Raw genomic sequence first — 15,718 nt, 5'->3', positions numbered from 1 at the left:
GGTGTCCTTTCCTCGATGAGCTGCAAAACTTTCAGTGCAAAGACAGAGTGAACTGAAAGTGGATCCTCTGCCGTGTTGTCATCCCTGGGAGTGGACTGCTTCTCCGGATCTCTGCACTCTATATGCGTCAGTCAGTCGGGAGCTTTGTTGTGTGCCCCACCGTTACCTTTTCCCTCTTATTTGTCACACACTGAGACATAAACACACGCTCTCTCTATCTATCTACCTCTCCCCGTCTCTGCAACTCCTCCCCCCGCCCCTCTCCAATCCACCGTGTGTGTGCGCGCAGAGAGAGAGAGAGAGAGAGAGAGAGAGAGAGAGAGAGAGAGAGAGAGAGAGAGAGAGAGAGAGAGAGAGAGAGCGCATTGGTTATCATCTGCAATACAAGAGGAATGAAAAGGGGGTGTTTCCCTGGGGGCTCATCCATCTTCCTCAAATTACGCTTCATTTCCTTATTCAGCCTCTGACTTTTTGGCCGTCTTGAGAGGCGGTAGTTTCCCAGTGGAGACCAAATAGACGGGTCGCCCCCCCCCCCCCCCCCTCCCTTTTTTTCCAGGTTCACCATTGACTGCAAAACGGTGTGAGAGACTGTTCCAGCCCTTCCCCTTCTATAATCGTTGACCACACCAACCCAATCAGCTATTATTAATTTTGATTGATGATAAGTAATTACTCTGAATTCAAGGGACAGCGTAAAACAACGGCCGCTTTTGTTGAAATATTGGGGCCGATGGGCATCAGAGGCAGGAGGTTGGAGAGGCAGATGTTTCTCCGCTCTCTGTCCCATTCTCCGGGGCTTAAAAACAATACGTTTGGCTCCAGAAAAAGAAGTGCTGCAACAATTGTTCCCTGGAGAGAGATACTCTGTGCGAAATTAGATTCAGATAAAAGGCATTTATGCGAGGTCAACTGCAGTGTGGACACGGACACATAGTGACCAAAGTCAAATTTGAGTGGATTTCCACTTTGTTTGAGACTGGGGGATTTATTTTAAATGGTGTGTGAATTTAAAACTTTAAACAGCCTGACTGTCCTCTGTCAAAACACCATCTAAAGTTTTAAATTTAAAGAATGCACAGATATTGATTTACACTTTTGGGATTACTCCCAGATGAAAAATAGATGTAAGGGGGGGGGGGGGGGGGGGGGGGGAATCTCTTTTCTTTGAACACGGGTTTAATCGCAGATCATTTCACCTTTTAAATGGCAACGGGAGCTGATGATGATTAGCCCTATTGAGTCCTGGCTCTCCAACTGGTCGTCTGATTGCAAGAGGACATAAACATATCACCACCGACTCTGATTAGCAGTGGAGGGCCAGACCAGGCTAATTCCTATAATTGCAAGTGACTTCAGCAGCACCTCTCTGTGATCTATTGAAACCATTTGCCGAGCTCCTCTCAACCTCTTTTTTGTGAGGAATTCTGGTGCTCGTCTGCTCCTCTAAGTTTTATATTAACGTATTTTTAGTCTCCCCCCAACCACCCCAAATCACATTTACATTAAACGAGCTTTTTATATTTCGGATACATTTCTTTTTGTTTTTCATAAAAGCATTTTTTTTTTGTGTGTAACAGGTTTCCTCCTACAACATTTTTTAAATGATCACAAGAAGGGATGAAAATCTTGTTATTTATTATTGCTTGTTAATTTAGGGCCTCCAGAGAGATGATATCATTTTTTCATGCCAGATTTCACACACATGGCCCCTCCAACTTTGTTGGCAGAAGAATAGAAGTGCAAATTATTGAACATTTTCTTTGTCATTTTGCAAATCAAATGAACACTTAAAAAAATCTCCTGATACAAGCAGAAATGATAATTTACTTGAAACCTAAATTATTCAGCTCAATTGAATGTGGTTGCACGTCGTTTTTAATTTAAAACGTTTAATTCGCATTTAAAAATGTAAGTGCTGCTCAATCTAATTTTTTAAATATTTTGTGTCATATTTTGTGAATAGTCTTTGCAGAAAAACGCACAGCACTGAACAACAACCAATAAACACAAAACATCTGTATGGACAAACAGAAGCGAAGAGAAAAAAAAATTATGACAACAGAAAATAAATAAAAATCACTGAGAGCATTGCTGTATGTTCAGAGTAGTAAAGTTTATTTGATATTAACCCTATTGTGAGTACAAAAGGTTACAATAATATGGGCGGGAATAATAATTTATGCAAATAGTCTTTATAGCAATTCTCAATGTAAAACATCACTATGAGCATTCACAGCAAACTGTGAGAAGTATGTATAAAAATACAAAGCAACTAAGCTTCTTTATTTACTATCAAGTGCAGAAGTAAAAAACAAAACAAAAAAAACCCTATCATAAATAAAATATAAAACTTACAAGTTCATACCCACTATAGACTTGATCAACTCTGGTGTATAGCTCCCTCTTGTGTTGCAAAATCAAACATGTCCTGGGCTGAAGGATTGATCTGAAATAAAAGTGACAGGACAACAAAAGGTGGCATTTTTCCTCCTGAAAGGCAACAAAAGGCTTTAAGCATATTCAGTCTGTTACATTTCTATTGTGATCTTCAGTGTTATTATTTGCCACTACCAATCCCTCCTCACATGTAGCAGCACTCAATCATCATCAGGTCTAACTAACTACTGCATAAAGTGCTTTCAGTGGACGTAGCCTCTGCATTCCAGCAGCAGGTAGTTTTTGATGAATGTGGGCAGATCAAGCTTTGGGACCACCTTGTGTACCCGACCCTCCAGGAAAGTCCTGAGATTACAGCGTGCCAAGTGCTGCAGGGAGCGAGGAGTCCGTGCCAAGGAGAAGAGTGACTCGTAGAATTCCTTGTTTTCCTGGAGGAAACAAAGATTGACTTAAGCTCATTTCACTCATATTATTTGTCTTAATCTACGGCAAGTTTTTGAATTGACCAATTAAATAAACACACAATAAGTAATTTAAACACTCCCATTACTTATGTCCTAAATATTAACCCTTTGTGAGTATTACAAACCATTTTCATTCATTTTTGTGTGCTACACTGCCCCACTCAGTCCAGCTATAAGCAGTCTGCATAACCTGCCCATCAGTCAAAATCAAAGAAAAATGTAATCAGTGTTGGTTTTAGTAGAGTTTTCCTAGTCTTAGTGATGTTCAGATTGTTAAATTCCGGGGTCTGAATTCACCAGCATTTAAAGAAATTAACTGTTGGTGCAATATAAAAACATAAAGTCCACACAGGGTTAACCCTTGTCATGTATTTAATTATCTAACAAGCTTGCCTTAAACACCTCCTCGGACACGGACTCAACCCAGGTGTCATTGACTTTCAGGTGACTGTAGACGTTCAGAAGGACCTCAATGGTGTCTGGAGATACGCAGCAATGCGCCAGAACCTAAAAGAAACCCCACAAAACACAGAGCAAAATTATAGGATTAATATAATTGTCATCGAAGTTCATGAGCGAGCTTGTGACTCCACAGAACTGAAGAAATAAAGTAATTAAACACTTGTGAAATGAACAGATTGGTCTTCCCTCCAGGGGTTTAACTGGAAATTATACAATTAGTGCTAATTAATCTCCTATTAACACTTGCCTAATTAGGAACCAGGCATTTTGTCTTGGTGCACGTGGGTTCACTGATAGTTGTAGTCTGTTTCCCACTGAGAGTGCAACACTTCATGTTGTGTCATGAAATGGGAATGATTTGAATGTGAAGTTGTGAAATCTGGAATATTGCAAGGAACAGTTTGTGTTTCAAGACTCTTACTCAAGGTGTTACATGCTAATTATGCTAAATGAGCCACCTTGATGAATAACTGGTTCATTATTCACTGTAAATACAATATACTACGATAAACCAATTCAGGAATGCATCAACCCATATGAAATGCTTATGTGCACTTTTTATCATTTGATATTCTGTGATTCAGCTTTTGATGCCACATTTTCCTACCTTGGGCAAAGCCCCAGGCCACACCCGAATGGAACCATAGTTGAGCAGACTGCGGACAATCCTCTCAGGGTGATGGGAAACCTTGAAGCACACCTCCTTCAGGATGTTGTGCATGGGGGCTTCACCTCCATAGTCCATGTCGTTAACATAGGCTCCATTAGCCAGCAGCATATCTACTATGTCTGGATTTGCATTCTTGCAGGCCATGTGCAAAGGAGTGTGTCTGTCCTGGTCCATAGTGTGGATGTCAGAACCTGCCCCCAGCAGCATCTGGCACAACTTGAAGTAACGTTCGAGGTCCTGCACCTCCTGGCGCTGAGAACAAGCAGTGTTCAGGGGTGTAAGGCCTATCTGATTCTTTCTGTTCACAGCAGCTCCGTAGCTCAGGTAGAGCTCGATGTGTTCTAGGAGGCCACACCTGGCTGCTGTATGTAAGGGGGTGTCTTCTTCATCTACAGTGCAACCATTGATTGCTGCACCATACTGCAGTAGATACTTGGCACATCTGCAGACAGAATTACACAGCCTTGTTTTTAGAAAAAAACAAAAACAAACACACACAAATTCACATGCATACATTTGGGTAGAGCACTACACATGTTCTGGTTGTGATCTACTTTACTCACTCCAGGGATTCAGGACTTGAACACACATGCAAAGGCATTAGACCTTCTTCTGAGACAGCACTGGGGTTGGCACCGTGCATTAGCAGTAGTTTGGTACACTCTGGGTGGCAGTTTTCACAGGACTCATGCAGGGCAGTGGTGCCACCAGGTGCCAGCTTTACATCGGCCCCACGTTGCAGCAGGAGTCTCAGGCAGTCTGTGAAGCCTCGGCTAGCTGTGATGTGAAGTGGTGTGGTCAGCTCCTGCTCATAAGTTAGTGACCATAGTCCTGCCAGCAGGGAGTATAATTGGCATAAAGTCAACTCTGAGCTCAAGACTAAGGACCACTGCAAAAAAACAGACATGTCAGTTATAAGTACTGTAATATAACAGTAGTGTTTCTGTTAATGAATGCATACAACACAGTATTTCATTGTCCACATGAGACCATGAGGTTTTAAAAAGCAAGTTTTATATGTATATATATAAAAAAAAGCATCAGAAAACCTACTTAAGCCCCTGTAATTAAATCTGAAGTTCTTCCACTCATCTATGTTGCTGGTGTCAAAAATGGCATCAACAAGGTAGACATATTCGTTGTCGTCCACAATGCTGAGTACTGTCAGCTCATCACCCACAAGCAGAGAGTTCCAGTACTGCAAAATACAACCTGTGGCCTTGGCTGTGGCGATCACATCGTTGCGGTACGCCTTTGGTTTGTGCCACTTCACCTTTGGTGCTACATAAGCCATTCTGTAGCTAACTATTTTTCTTATTTAAAAAATGTTTAAATGTTTTAGCGGTGTCGTTTCTCCTGAAGGAAATAAGCTCGTATGTAGGTTGTTTGTGCAGGGGAGGCTATTTCAAGGTGGTGTTATGTGATATTTTGGTTGACCTGGTAAACTTTGCCAATGCAGATGAGAGCCAATGGCTGGTGTGTTACAGCCCACTGACTCAGTAAATCCACTGCAATCAATGATGAATTATTGCATTGAAAGAAATTAAGAGTAACACAATCTTTTGATATAGTATTGGTGTCACCCCGTGAGGTCCATTATTGGTGTTATGTATCCAATCAGAATTAGAATTTGTAGCCTACCTCATTTTAAAATGACTCATTTTATTTTAAAATGAAAGAATAACAAATGTTATTCTTTCATAAAATAAATGAGTAAATTACTTATTTTGTCTTCAGAGAAAGGCCAAAGTTCAATCCAGTGGAGATTCACAAAACAAACAGATGACGGTCTGATGTGAGGTAGACATATGATGGTTTCTATAAATATTGCCTCGTGCTGAGTTTCTATAAATATTACTGTACTGTGTCTTTAAACACTGCCTCATGGTAAGGTACAGGAGTTGCATATTGCATATGCAGTTAATAATCATTTTAAAGCAGTGATTTCTTTTTCTTTATTTTCCATAACACTGTCAGTGTCTGTCATTGCCATTAAAATAAGAAGCACTTTTTGAATTCAGGATTCTACTGTGCTCCTCTCCAGGAAATACATTGAAGCTACTAGCTATGCTGTGCCAAATCACATGAATTCCTAAATTAATTCCTAATGAAGACAGATGTTGTCTCTTACCTTCCCCTCTGGCGACCCAGCGCATTTCCCCTCCCCGTGGCTCAATGATGAGGCTTGCTGTGGATCCTTTAGGAAAGAGGTGTTGCATCGCCTCCAGGTCTCCTGTATACACAGCGTTGTGGACCACCACGTCGTGGCATAAGGCTGGTGTCCGGGCAGTGCTGGACCTCAGAGATGCCCTGTCCCCAGCCTCCCTCTTCACCATATAGCTATTGAGGTGATGGGAGGCCAACTGCTTCTTGTACTTATATCTCTCCAGCATGTCCTCATCATGTTTAAGAGAGCGTAAGGCCAAAGGTGTAAAGACAAAGCTGCCTCGCGACATGCTGTATGGCTTGCCTCTCACAGAGCAAAGTGGAAGTATAAAATGTGTATGATGAAGTGAGGGAGACTGCTCTAAAGAGGCCCGTCTCTCTCTGTTTCTGTTGTTGTTTCACTCTCACTGGCTAATGTCCACTATATGCCTGCCGGCTGTTCACAGGGTTGGTTCACAGAGTTGTTTTGATATTCGGTATGAGACCCTCCCTGCAGTGTGACAAGTAATTCTATTTTTATGTCTCACATGCAGCCACTCGAGCCTCTCCTGTTTGCCTCCAGCAAAGTTACAGCCATGAAGTCTCTCTGTCAGACTGCAAGTATGAACTGAGTTGAATGAACTCTTACTTTCTAACTACAGCACACGCTGTTTTTGGGGTGACAGAACATGTTTTCTGATTACACAGTTTAATGAGCAGCATATGGGATGTTCGCTAACTTGAATTACAAACCACATTTGAAAGTTCATCATATAAAAATACAGTCTATTCTAAATAGTATTCAGTGTGTTTATAGTAAATGTGAACATTTACATGAACATAATGGTTTAATGGGCAAGTCATTGGATTTTAAACCTTTCCAAGTCCCAGCAAGGTTTGCACTGTCTCACTACAAAACACAAGTCTAAGAAGCAAAGAGCTAAGTTAAGCATTTGGTCAACTTTTAAGGTAAAATTTTGTTTTTCATTCATTTTTCTTGCAGGAAGTGCAAACAAAAATGCCCTATTTGCAAGCCCCTCTGTGTACAGTACGTGTTTGCAAAATGTCTCGTTCTGCTCACTATTTTTTTTTGTTCTTTCATGAGCCTTAATGGATTTTGTGTATCCACACGGCTCCCTGCATTAGAACATTAGGCTGAATGACTGGCAACCGCTGTGTCACTCTGCCCCACGTGTAGTGTTCTGATGGCAGAGGGACGGTACATAATTAAGCCTTTTAAGCCTACTCGCTAGGCATCTGACAAACATCTCTTTTGACGGATGGACCACCATTTTCCAGTGCTTGTAGAAAAAGGGATATTATCAAATATTTTAACCGTCTAGAGTCTAGACACTGTGGATTGGCTTATGACTCAAAATTACCTTAGCTTTTGAGAGACTGATTAACTCACTTTGATATTCCCATCTATTGAAATGAGTTGTGCTGGATGCAGAATGCATTAAAATACACATATTTCAATGTATATTTATCTACCTCTGCATTGGAGTCCATCAAGATAGCTGTAAACTCTGTGGCAACAAGGTCTGCACCACAGGTGGAGAAATACACAATATTTGTGGAGAGGCTTTACCTTCTTTCCCATTTGAAAACACAGAAGCATAGCTGCATCTCATCTATACCTTAACGACTGTTCTGCTATGGAAATCAAGGTCATTTATTTTATGTTACAGTTTGGTAATAGATGCCACATTAAACTGAAGGCGAGTAAGAGTTTCAACTTTGAAAACACACATTACCAGAGAGAGACTAGGAATATTGTTTTTGCGGCTGTAGTACATCCTTTTAAATGATATACATAATGAGTTTATAATATGCATCTGGGCTACCTCCTCTCTACTTTGATGCCTTCCAAATGGCCCGGGTGTCATCAGCAAAACATGTAGGCACTTTCCCGCCTCATTGACTCCCAAATGTATTTTAAATATCATTCCTGGTAACGCAATTATTTAAAACGCTGAACTAAACACTTACTAATGGGGAAAAAGACAGCGACTTCAATAAATTCATTTCTCAAATGGTGGGCATTCACGTTTTTTTTCCCCTCTGTGAAGCGGAGGCAACTCTGATGACAACAAAAAACATCAGCAGTGGTAACACACCCTGCCCTCACAGCCCCCTGTGGACATATTAAATCTTTGGTTTCCTCACATTACCCACCAGTAGCTGTTTCTCTGAGGTTTTCTGCATTGTGGTCAACCGCCTTCCACTCCCAAGGCGTTAAGAGGCTGGACATCAGCAACAGCCCTGATGAAATTGAGGCACTTCATTTATGCAATCATAGGCAATTAGTTCCCTCTGATTATGTGCCTCTTAATGCTGTTTTGAGTACTGTGGCACACAGTAATACAGAAAGAGATTAAACTATAGCCCTCCCTCCACACTGAGCAGTCATTTAATATACTGAGAACATAATGAAATGTACACAGTAATTACAGTAATATTAAATGCTAATGGGTTTGCAATTGGGTCTGTTGTTAGTTTAAGACAAAGTCAGTACACCCAAAGAAAGTCTACGTTTAGAGAGAGTAACCATGATGTCAGAGCACTCAATTATCCATCAGGTGTTTGTTATTTTGATGATTTATGTATTATTTAATCATATTAAAATCAGAAGGGGAGATAATGTGTCCGTTGTATCAGAAATTCTTCACAGGCAAGAGAGCAATTAATAATCCATTTACAGATTTCAGCTCACATCTAGAGAGAAACAGGGTCTGAAGTTTGCATTCTGGTGATAGAATAACTGGGAGGTCACCATGGAAACATGATAAGAGTTAATTAAAATGCTCAATTGGTGGCTGGCATTATCTACAGGGAAGTTAGTTTGTGCATTTATGCATCTACTGTTTCTGATTTACATGTAGGCTTATCTTAATTTTCCTTATGTTATATTGACTGTGTGGTCAATACAGACACATTAAGATAGACACACACAGTCTGCTTCAAGTATTCAGTGCCATTAAAGTGTCTTAGTCCATCAACAGTGGTTTATTTCCATATATACGTGGCTCATCAGAGTCCACAACAGGGATTAGACAAGGTGCCCTGTTTGCAAATCTCCCCCAGGTCTCATCATGATGCTTGAGATGTTGGTGGAGAACCTAAATGAATTTATAGAGCCTTGAATTGAACAGTAGCTCCAAACTATTCTGTGGTAGCATGATTACTTTTTCTGTACTCTTTCAGCTCTGAGCCCACTACCTATAATGTATTGTATCGGTCTTTGCAGATTCCAATTGTCTCTCAATGCACTGATCACCACGCAAATAGCCCTCTGTTTCATCATGACAATTGAGAGGTTCATATTTCAACCTAATAGTCCTGTATAACTTTAACCATCTATCACAACCTCATTTCATTGCGGTTGCAGTTAATACGCGCTTCCCTGCCAAGTGGAACATTTTCTAATGATGCACTCTCACATGAAAACAAGGCAAGCCAGCCCGGGCTCTGCATCATTCACTAATGCACCCATCCATAATGTGTTCCTAGCAGTCTGCCTAAAGGAGACAGCGATGACTACCACTAGGCACGGGCATGAAAGGGGATATGGGGAAGGGTGCAAGATACAAAACCTAAATGGCCACGATAATCATGAACAAAGTCACTGCCATCAAAGACTGTATCACCCTCATAATAACATCTGTAGATTTCATATCATTACCAAGAATACTGGAAAACATGCAAAATGGCTATCTCAACAATAACAATCAGTGGTGGGAGTCACATCCAAGTGCATTATCACTGAGAGCCTGGCTTTGTAGGATGTTGATAAGGGTAGCCTAATAGGTGTATGTAAAGCCTGATGTAAACACCATCCTAATTAGAGAGACCTTTAGCAGTTCCTTCATTTTATGCAGATTGGACTGGTACAACTGCTTGTGTCATTATCCTGTAATCAAGTACTATTCAGTTGACAGTGCCGTCCTTTAAAAACTTGATTAGAATGCATAACAAGGACTCCATGTTGCATTATTTCTTCTGTCAGTTTATAAATATGTCATTTTTAAAAGCTAACTAAATAATGGCTCTTGTCAGGGTTTGGATGAAGGCATAGCATGCAACAAAGATTACTTTGAAAGCAGACTGTCAGTGTTTTAAAACGGGTGTAAGACCAGTTTGTGCCTCTATAATAAATTTTACATTTGAGACATTTATGATGATGATTACAATCAGGTCACAAAGCTATGCATTTGTTTTGCTCGACAATCTAACTTGGAAAAACTGCAGATGATTTGACAACACTTGCTACTGATTTGAACACATCGATCCAGGAGTGACAAAGTAAATTGAAAATGAAAATAAAGACGATTAAGATTTTAGGGCAACAAAGAGTATTTCAAACAAGCTCGTAAAGTTGCAGCTTTATTGCAGTTTGTCAGGAACAGCTGTGCAATTTAATTCAGTCCAACACGACAGCTCTGCCATAAATTCTACTTTTACAAAGCTTATACATCTTCAGTTTTTGTTGACACTGTCAGTTAGGTGATAATTCAACTTTATGTTTGAGAGGCTATTGTTTGTGGTGCCGTTGGCTCACAGAAAATTGATGTGGTGCACATTTAAACAGAGGATCCAGGAAGCCATCCAACAGTTTATTGTAGTCACGAGTAGATTGAAGTGCAGATCTGAATAGTATCAACCAAATAATACTACTACTAATAATAATAATAATATTAATAATAACAATAATAATACTACTTATAATAATGTTATTATTTTAACTTACATCATTAGTGAATCCACAATCTGGCATTTCACTCTTGTCTCCTTAATGTAGGATTAAACTCAGGTATTTAAAATTTAAAACAATCAGTTGACAACCAAATACATGGTATATTAACCAAATAAACAAAATGAAGGTGACAAGTCTATATTAAACTCATATGGGTTCTCTCTTTGTTCTGCCTGGAATGGTTTGGAGGGAAAAGAGGGAGACACAGGCCGGGCGGAGTTATATAACCTTTTGGGAGTGATCTAGTCAGAAAGGGGTAATCTATGTGATGATTCAGGTGGCAGAGACTGGAGATTTAATAATGTTTATTATTGAAGTCTACTAAGTGGTTGTGGTGCATTGGAGTGCATTATATTAAATGGTGTTCCTAATATTTTGTCCACCCCATTAACATCAATGAAGCAAAATATAAGGAACACAGTAGAATGATCACTTTTCTGACTTTTCTGAAGTCAACAACTGATAATGTAAAAGCTTAATAAAAGTAGCATTTACTGTGGAGTTGTTATATTTGATTGCATTAGTTGCACAGGTGTTCCTAATCAAGTGCTTGGTTAGTGTACATCAATTTTATTTCCCATTACTTTATTACATTATATTTTATATCTAAAATGCAACATCAGATCAGGGTACATAACCCTTTGATTCCAAAGACAGACATTTCCAGTTGCCATCTTTGTTAACAAAAAACAGCTTAATTTATGAAATGAGTTTGATTAAACTTTTTTTTTTTTTTGCTGCAGGTGTATTGTTCCAGTTGGATAAAATTACCACTGGAATATCTATAAATGTCTTTAAAGCAGCAGAGAGTGTTGCTAAGCAACCTGAAAGGATTTTCCAATGTTTTATAAGTGTACGTCATCTTTCAGACTAACAGGTTATGTTACACGTGTACTGTAGCAAACATCTGGATAAAAATGATTAGATTAAATGCCAGACAATCTGGGTTAAGTATGACCATGATAATGTGGTGTTAACTATAATATCTATTAGCTTTAACTTAACTTAAGTTCTGGTCATTAGGTGATTTTTAAAGCCCTTCTGTCATATTTTTACAATCATAAGTGGTGTCTGACTCACTGCAGAGGGCTACAGACAGGACACGACATGCTAAAATTAACAAGACATTAGCAAGACTGCTACTCTTTGATAAAGCTCCAGTTTGTTATCAACGGCCCTTTAGCATCATAGCCAGCTGTTTGATTCCACACCTGTGCCATTATTTGTGTCTTATTCAGAAGCTCAGGCATGCCTTTGTTATAAACTGACAAATGGATGATGTGGGGATTTAAAACAAACTGGATCTAACTTTATCATACTGTATATTTCACCAGTCTGACTGACACCAGTAAGACTGTTGCTCTGCTTGCTTACCAAGAAGCCACAATTCATGCAAAAGTGTTTAATATTTTCATCTCAGGTATATTGGTTTACTGTACTTAGTATTCACCAGAAGATGTTGCCAATGATGTGTTGCCATTAGGGGACATTTGTATCTAATGTAAACACCCAGGTAAAGTTTTGTTTTTTGTCTTGGAGAAATGTGAAATTAAAATACGAGATCTTGGGGAAATTGTCTGACTTCTTGGGTTGATATAAACATGACTGTTTATTTGACATGTTTATTTCAAGCATTGCAAAAGAATAGGTGGAAATATCTGCTTTTCTTCTTTCCAAAGCTGATCAAAGACAGATTAAAAAAGCACCTGGCATAAATGAATCCATCAAAAATAACAGTTTGCAAATGAGTGTAAATGTATTACATTTTATTTGCATGCTTGGCAATTGTCACTTTGACAATATAGTATTTTCACCCAATATCAATTCCTTAATGTATCTTTTATCTTACATTTTTTCTTTTCTCTTAAAATGTTATCTCGTATTGTTTTTGTGTCTGCAATCCATAAATAAATCATATATGCACATTAACTCATTTACATAATGAGCTGCAGAATTTAGGCTGTGAAACTATAAATTACAGTTGACCTCAGACTTTGTGTCAGTGTCATATGTGGTGTAATATGCAATTTGTGTTAACATGACATTAATGCGTTCGTGTTTATAGGCCAATTTATTAAGGAAACTGACACTATATGAATCAATGTGCCTGTAAAATGACAGATGTGCAATTACACCATCTAGTGGTATATACGTGTCACTACTTTTTTCGAGTCTAAATATAAAAGAGGGGAACTTTGTTTTAAAAAGGGGGGGATTAGCTTTTTGCATTTATTGAAATCAAACAAGCCTACAAACCCACTGATGCACATGTTTATAACCAGTGTCATGTTAAAGTGGAGTGTGTTGACGGCTTCACTTGGAGCTGCATGGTACTTGGTCACAGCTTTGGTGCCCTCAGACACGGCGTGTTTGGCCAGCTCTCCGGGCAGCAGCAGCCTCACTGCGATCTGCACCTCTCTGCTAGTGATGGTGCACGTTTGTAGTACTGTGCCAGCCGCGACGCTTCTGTGGCAATGAAATAGATCATTGACGAACGAGTTCATGATGCTCATGGCCGGATGAACCTTTGTAAACAGGAGGGAAAGGGGTTTGTCCCGTAATGACAGATTACGAGAGTCAAACCGAGCAGTTTTTGTTCTCTCATCCACCTGTTTCAAAACTTTATAGATGTATCGCGTAAGTCTTTTTGCTCTTCTTTTCGCCTTTTTCTCAGTGGAATTCTTCCCTTTCTTTTTGAATATGTCATTAGTTTTTTTGGAAATCTCGTTAAATGACTGAAGCTTGACAATATTAAGTTTTAGGAATGAGTTTTCTGGCTCACCCGCTGCTGTTTAGGTAGCGTGCTTGAGCTAATTAGTGACTAATTTAGCTCACCTGTTCTGTTTTTGGAGCGGACAAACTTGTGCTCAACGTTAAGATTGAGTAAATGGTGATTCACAACCAGTATCCTGTGAACTTTAAAAGTTTTTATGAGTTAATTAGTTCAAACTGTGTTTTTGTCGTGTTTGTAGTCTTTCACGACAGGAACGTGATAAATGGCGTTTTAAGCCACATCATTTGCACATAACGCTTACGTCCACTGGATGGCACAATTAGACCAGTTTTTGGGCTGTATATAAGCTTACGGGTATGGTTGTTTACCTAGTTTCCACTGTTTTTGCCTGTAGCTAATTTCAAATCAAGGGGTACCTTTCAATATAACTTTTCCAGGAAAACATTTTTGAGCAGTTTTTTCAGATAGCCTATATTAATGTAGGCTACACTTAGGGTGGATTAGTGTAATGGGATACTTTTTGCAATTCTAACTTGTTTACCATATTTATGAATCCAATACATTATATAAACACAAAATAATTATGAAATCCCCAAGATGTTTCCTTGTTAAATGAGAAGACAATTTTTAGATGTGTACTCAAAAGGAAAATGGCACATATATATATTAATGTTCCTTATGCCAAATTTGTGGATTTTCTAATGTGGGGCACTAGTTTTTAGGCTTAAAAATACGTTGATTTATACAAAGCAACCGTATCTGCCAAAACATTTTGAAATGTGCATACCAATATTTTGTCATTTCATTTAGCAGGCCTAGAATTTTTTGCTTTCTTCATCAGATAGGTTAAAAAAACTAGTAGCCTGTATGTTGACAGTTAGCTTTAAAATAATTGAATAGAAAAAGAGATAAAGTTGTCCCACATTAGTCAATGTCCCTCATTACCCTAATCCACCTATATCACAATTTTGAAACATATGCCCTATGGTGTGGTGAGCAAGGCTTGATTTTGATTCACATGGCAAAATATAAATTGGACATATTTTTAATTTATCCTCTAATCACATGAAAAATACACATACATTCAATATACAACTATTTTGCATAAATAAGTGCACAGTTGTGGTAGTTGGTAATCGGGTGAGCCTGTAGTTTTACCTCTGAGGCCCCCTAGTGGGTTCATCTGCCCCCTTGATGCGGTCAACAGAAATGTACGGCAGTCTCAGTATTCTGGCTATTTGTTTGTTTAGTAGCAGCATGTCTTCATCTCTAAGCTTGTGTTTGGTTTTGGACACTTTTATGTATGGACCATCCCGACAAATGCAAGATTTACATGCTCATAATCGGGATAAAATGCATCGCTCAACGATTGTGTTTTGTTTTTCATTTTAATGATAATGTTTAACGTCTAAATTGGCACTAATAATATGATTGTCATAGTCACTTAATGTAATAGCATATTCAAGGACCAACTAAAACAGTTGATTTTAAAACAGGCCTGCATCTTTTGGCTTTCAAAACACACACAAATACACACACACACACACACACACACAAATACACACACACACACACACACACACACACACACACACACACACACACACACACACATACACACACACACACACACACACACACACAAACACACACACACACACACACACACACACACACACACACACACACACACACACACACACACACACACACACACACACACACACACACACACACACACAGAGTTGAAAAACATACCAGTAAAAGCAAAAGCCAATAATACAATTCAAAGATTTATCCATCTTGTTCAATGTTTGTGTTGTGTGTGTGTGTATACTGTAATCCCTAGCTGTTGTATCCCAGATGTTTTATCTGTTTGATTGATGAGATTGAATGCACTGAAAGGAATTGAACACAAATTATACATTTTATCATCCACACACATCTCTCTAAGGGGTAAAGCACTATATCATGCCCATTCATTTCTATCATACGCACAGTTAGGGTGGCCTCACATATGCTGCTGAGGTTCCACTCATATTTTGAGATGCATTCAGATAATTAATAATCTTATGATAGGTAAACACTGA

General features: G+C 39.0%; 1 protein-coding gene across 1 annotated transcript; it reads right to left on the bottom strand.

Moving 5' to 3' along the window:
• Positions 1-2,094: 2,094 nt before the first annotated feature.
• asb10 (ankyrin repeat and SOCS box containing 10) lies at positions 2,095-5,287 on the bottom strand. The gene is made up of 5 exons (XM_062428215.1): positions 5,047-5,287; positions 4,557-4,872; positions 3,931-4,435; positions 3,255-3,368; positions 2,095-2,825 (listed from the first exon to the last, which is right to left on the bottom strand). Exons 1-5 carry the CDS (start codon positions 5,285-5,287, stop codon positions 2,640-2,642), a joined length of 1,362 nt encoding a protein of 453 aa, XP_062284199.1. The 3' UTR covers positions 2,095-2,639.
• Positions 5,288-15,718: the final 10,431 nt, after the last annotated feature.

The sequence above is a fragment of the Scomber scombrus genome, chromosome 11 (assembly GCF_963691925.1).
Source record: "Scomber scombrus chromosome 11, fScoSco1.1, whole genome shotgun sequence".
Classification (NCBI taxonomy): Eukaryota; Metazoa; Chordata; class Actinopteri; order Scombriformes; family Scombridae; genus Scomber; species Scomber scombrus.
The sequence above is the reverse complement of the archived record's forward strand: the minus strand, read 5'-3'. Positions and strand labels throughout refer to the sequence as shown.

What these genes read in the sequence shown, in the direction of transcription:
- asb10 (XM_062428215.1), bottom strand. Translation starts at nt 5,287, where the DNA reads ATGGCTTATGTAGCACCAAAGGTGAAGTGGCACAAACCAAAGGCGTAC. An exon ending in TCAAGTCCTGAATCCCTGGA is followed by an intron (nt 4,436 to 4,556) that starts GTGAGTAAAGTA and finishes TTCTGTCTGCAG; the next exon opens with ATGTGCCAAGTATCTACTGC. An exon ending in TGTCCGAGGAGGTGTTTAAG is followed by an intron (nt 2,826 to 3,254) that starts GCAAGCTTGTTA and finishes TGTTTCCTCCAG; the next exon opens with GAAAACAAGGAATTCTACGA.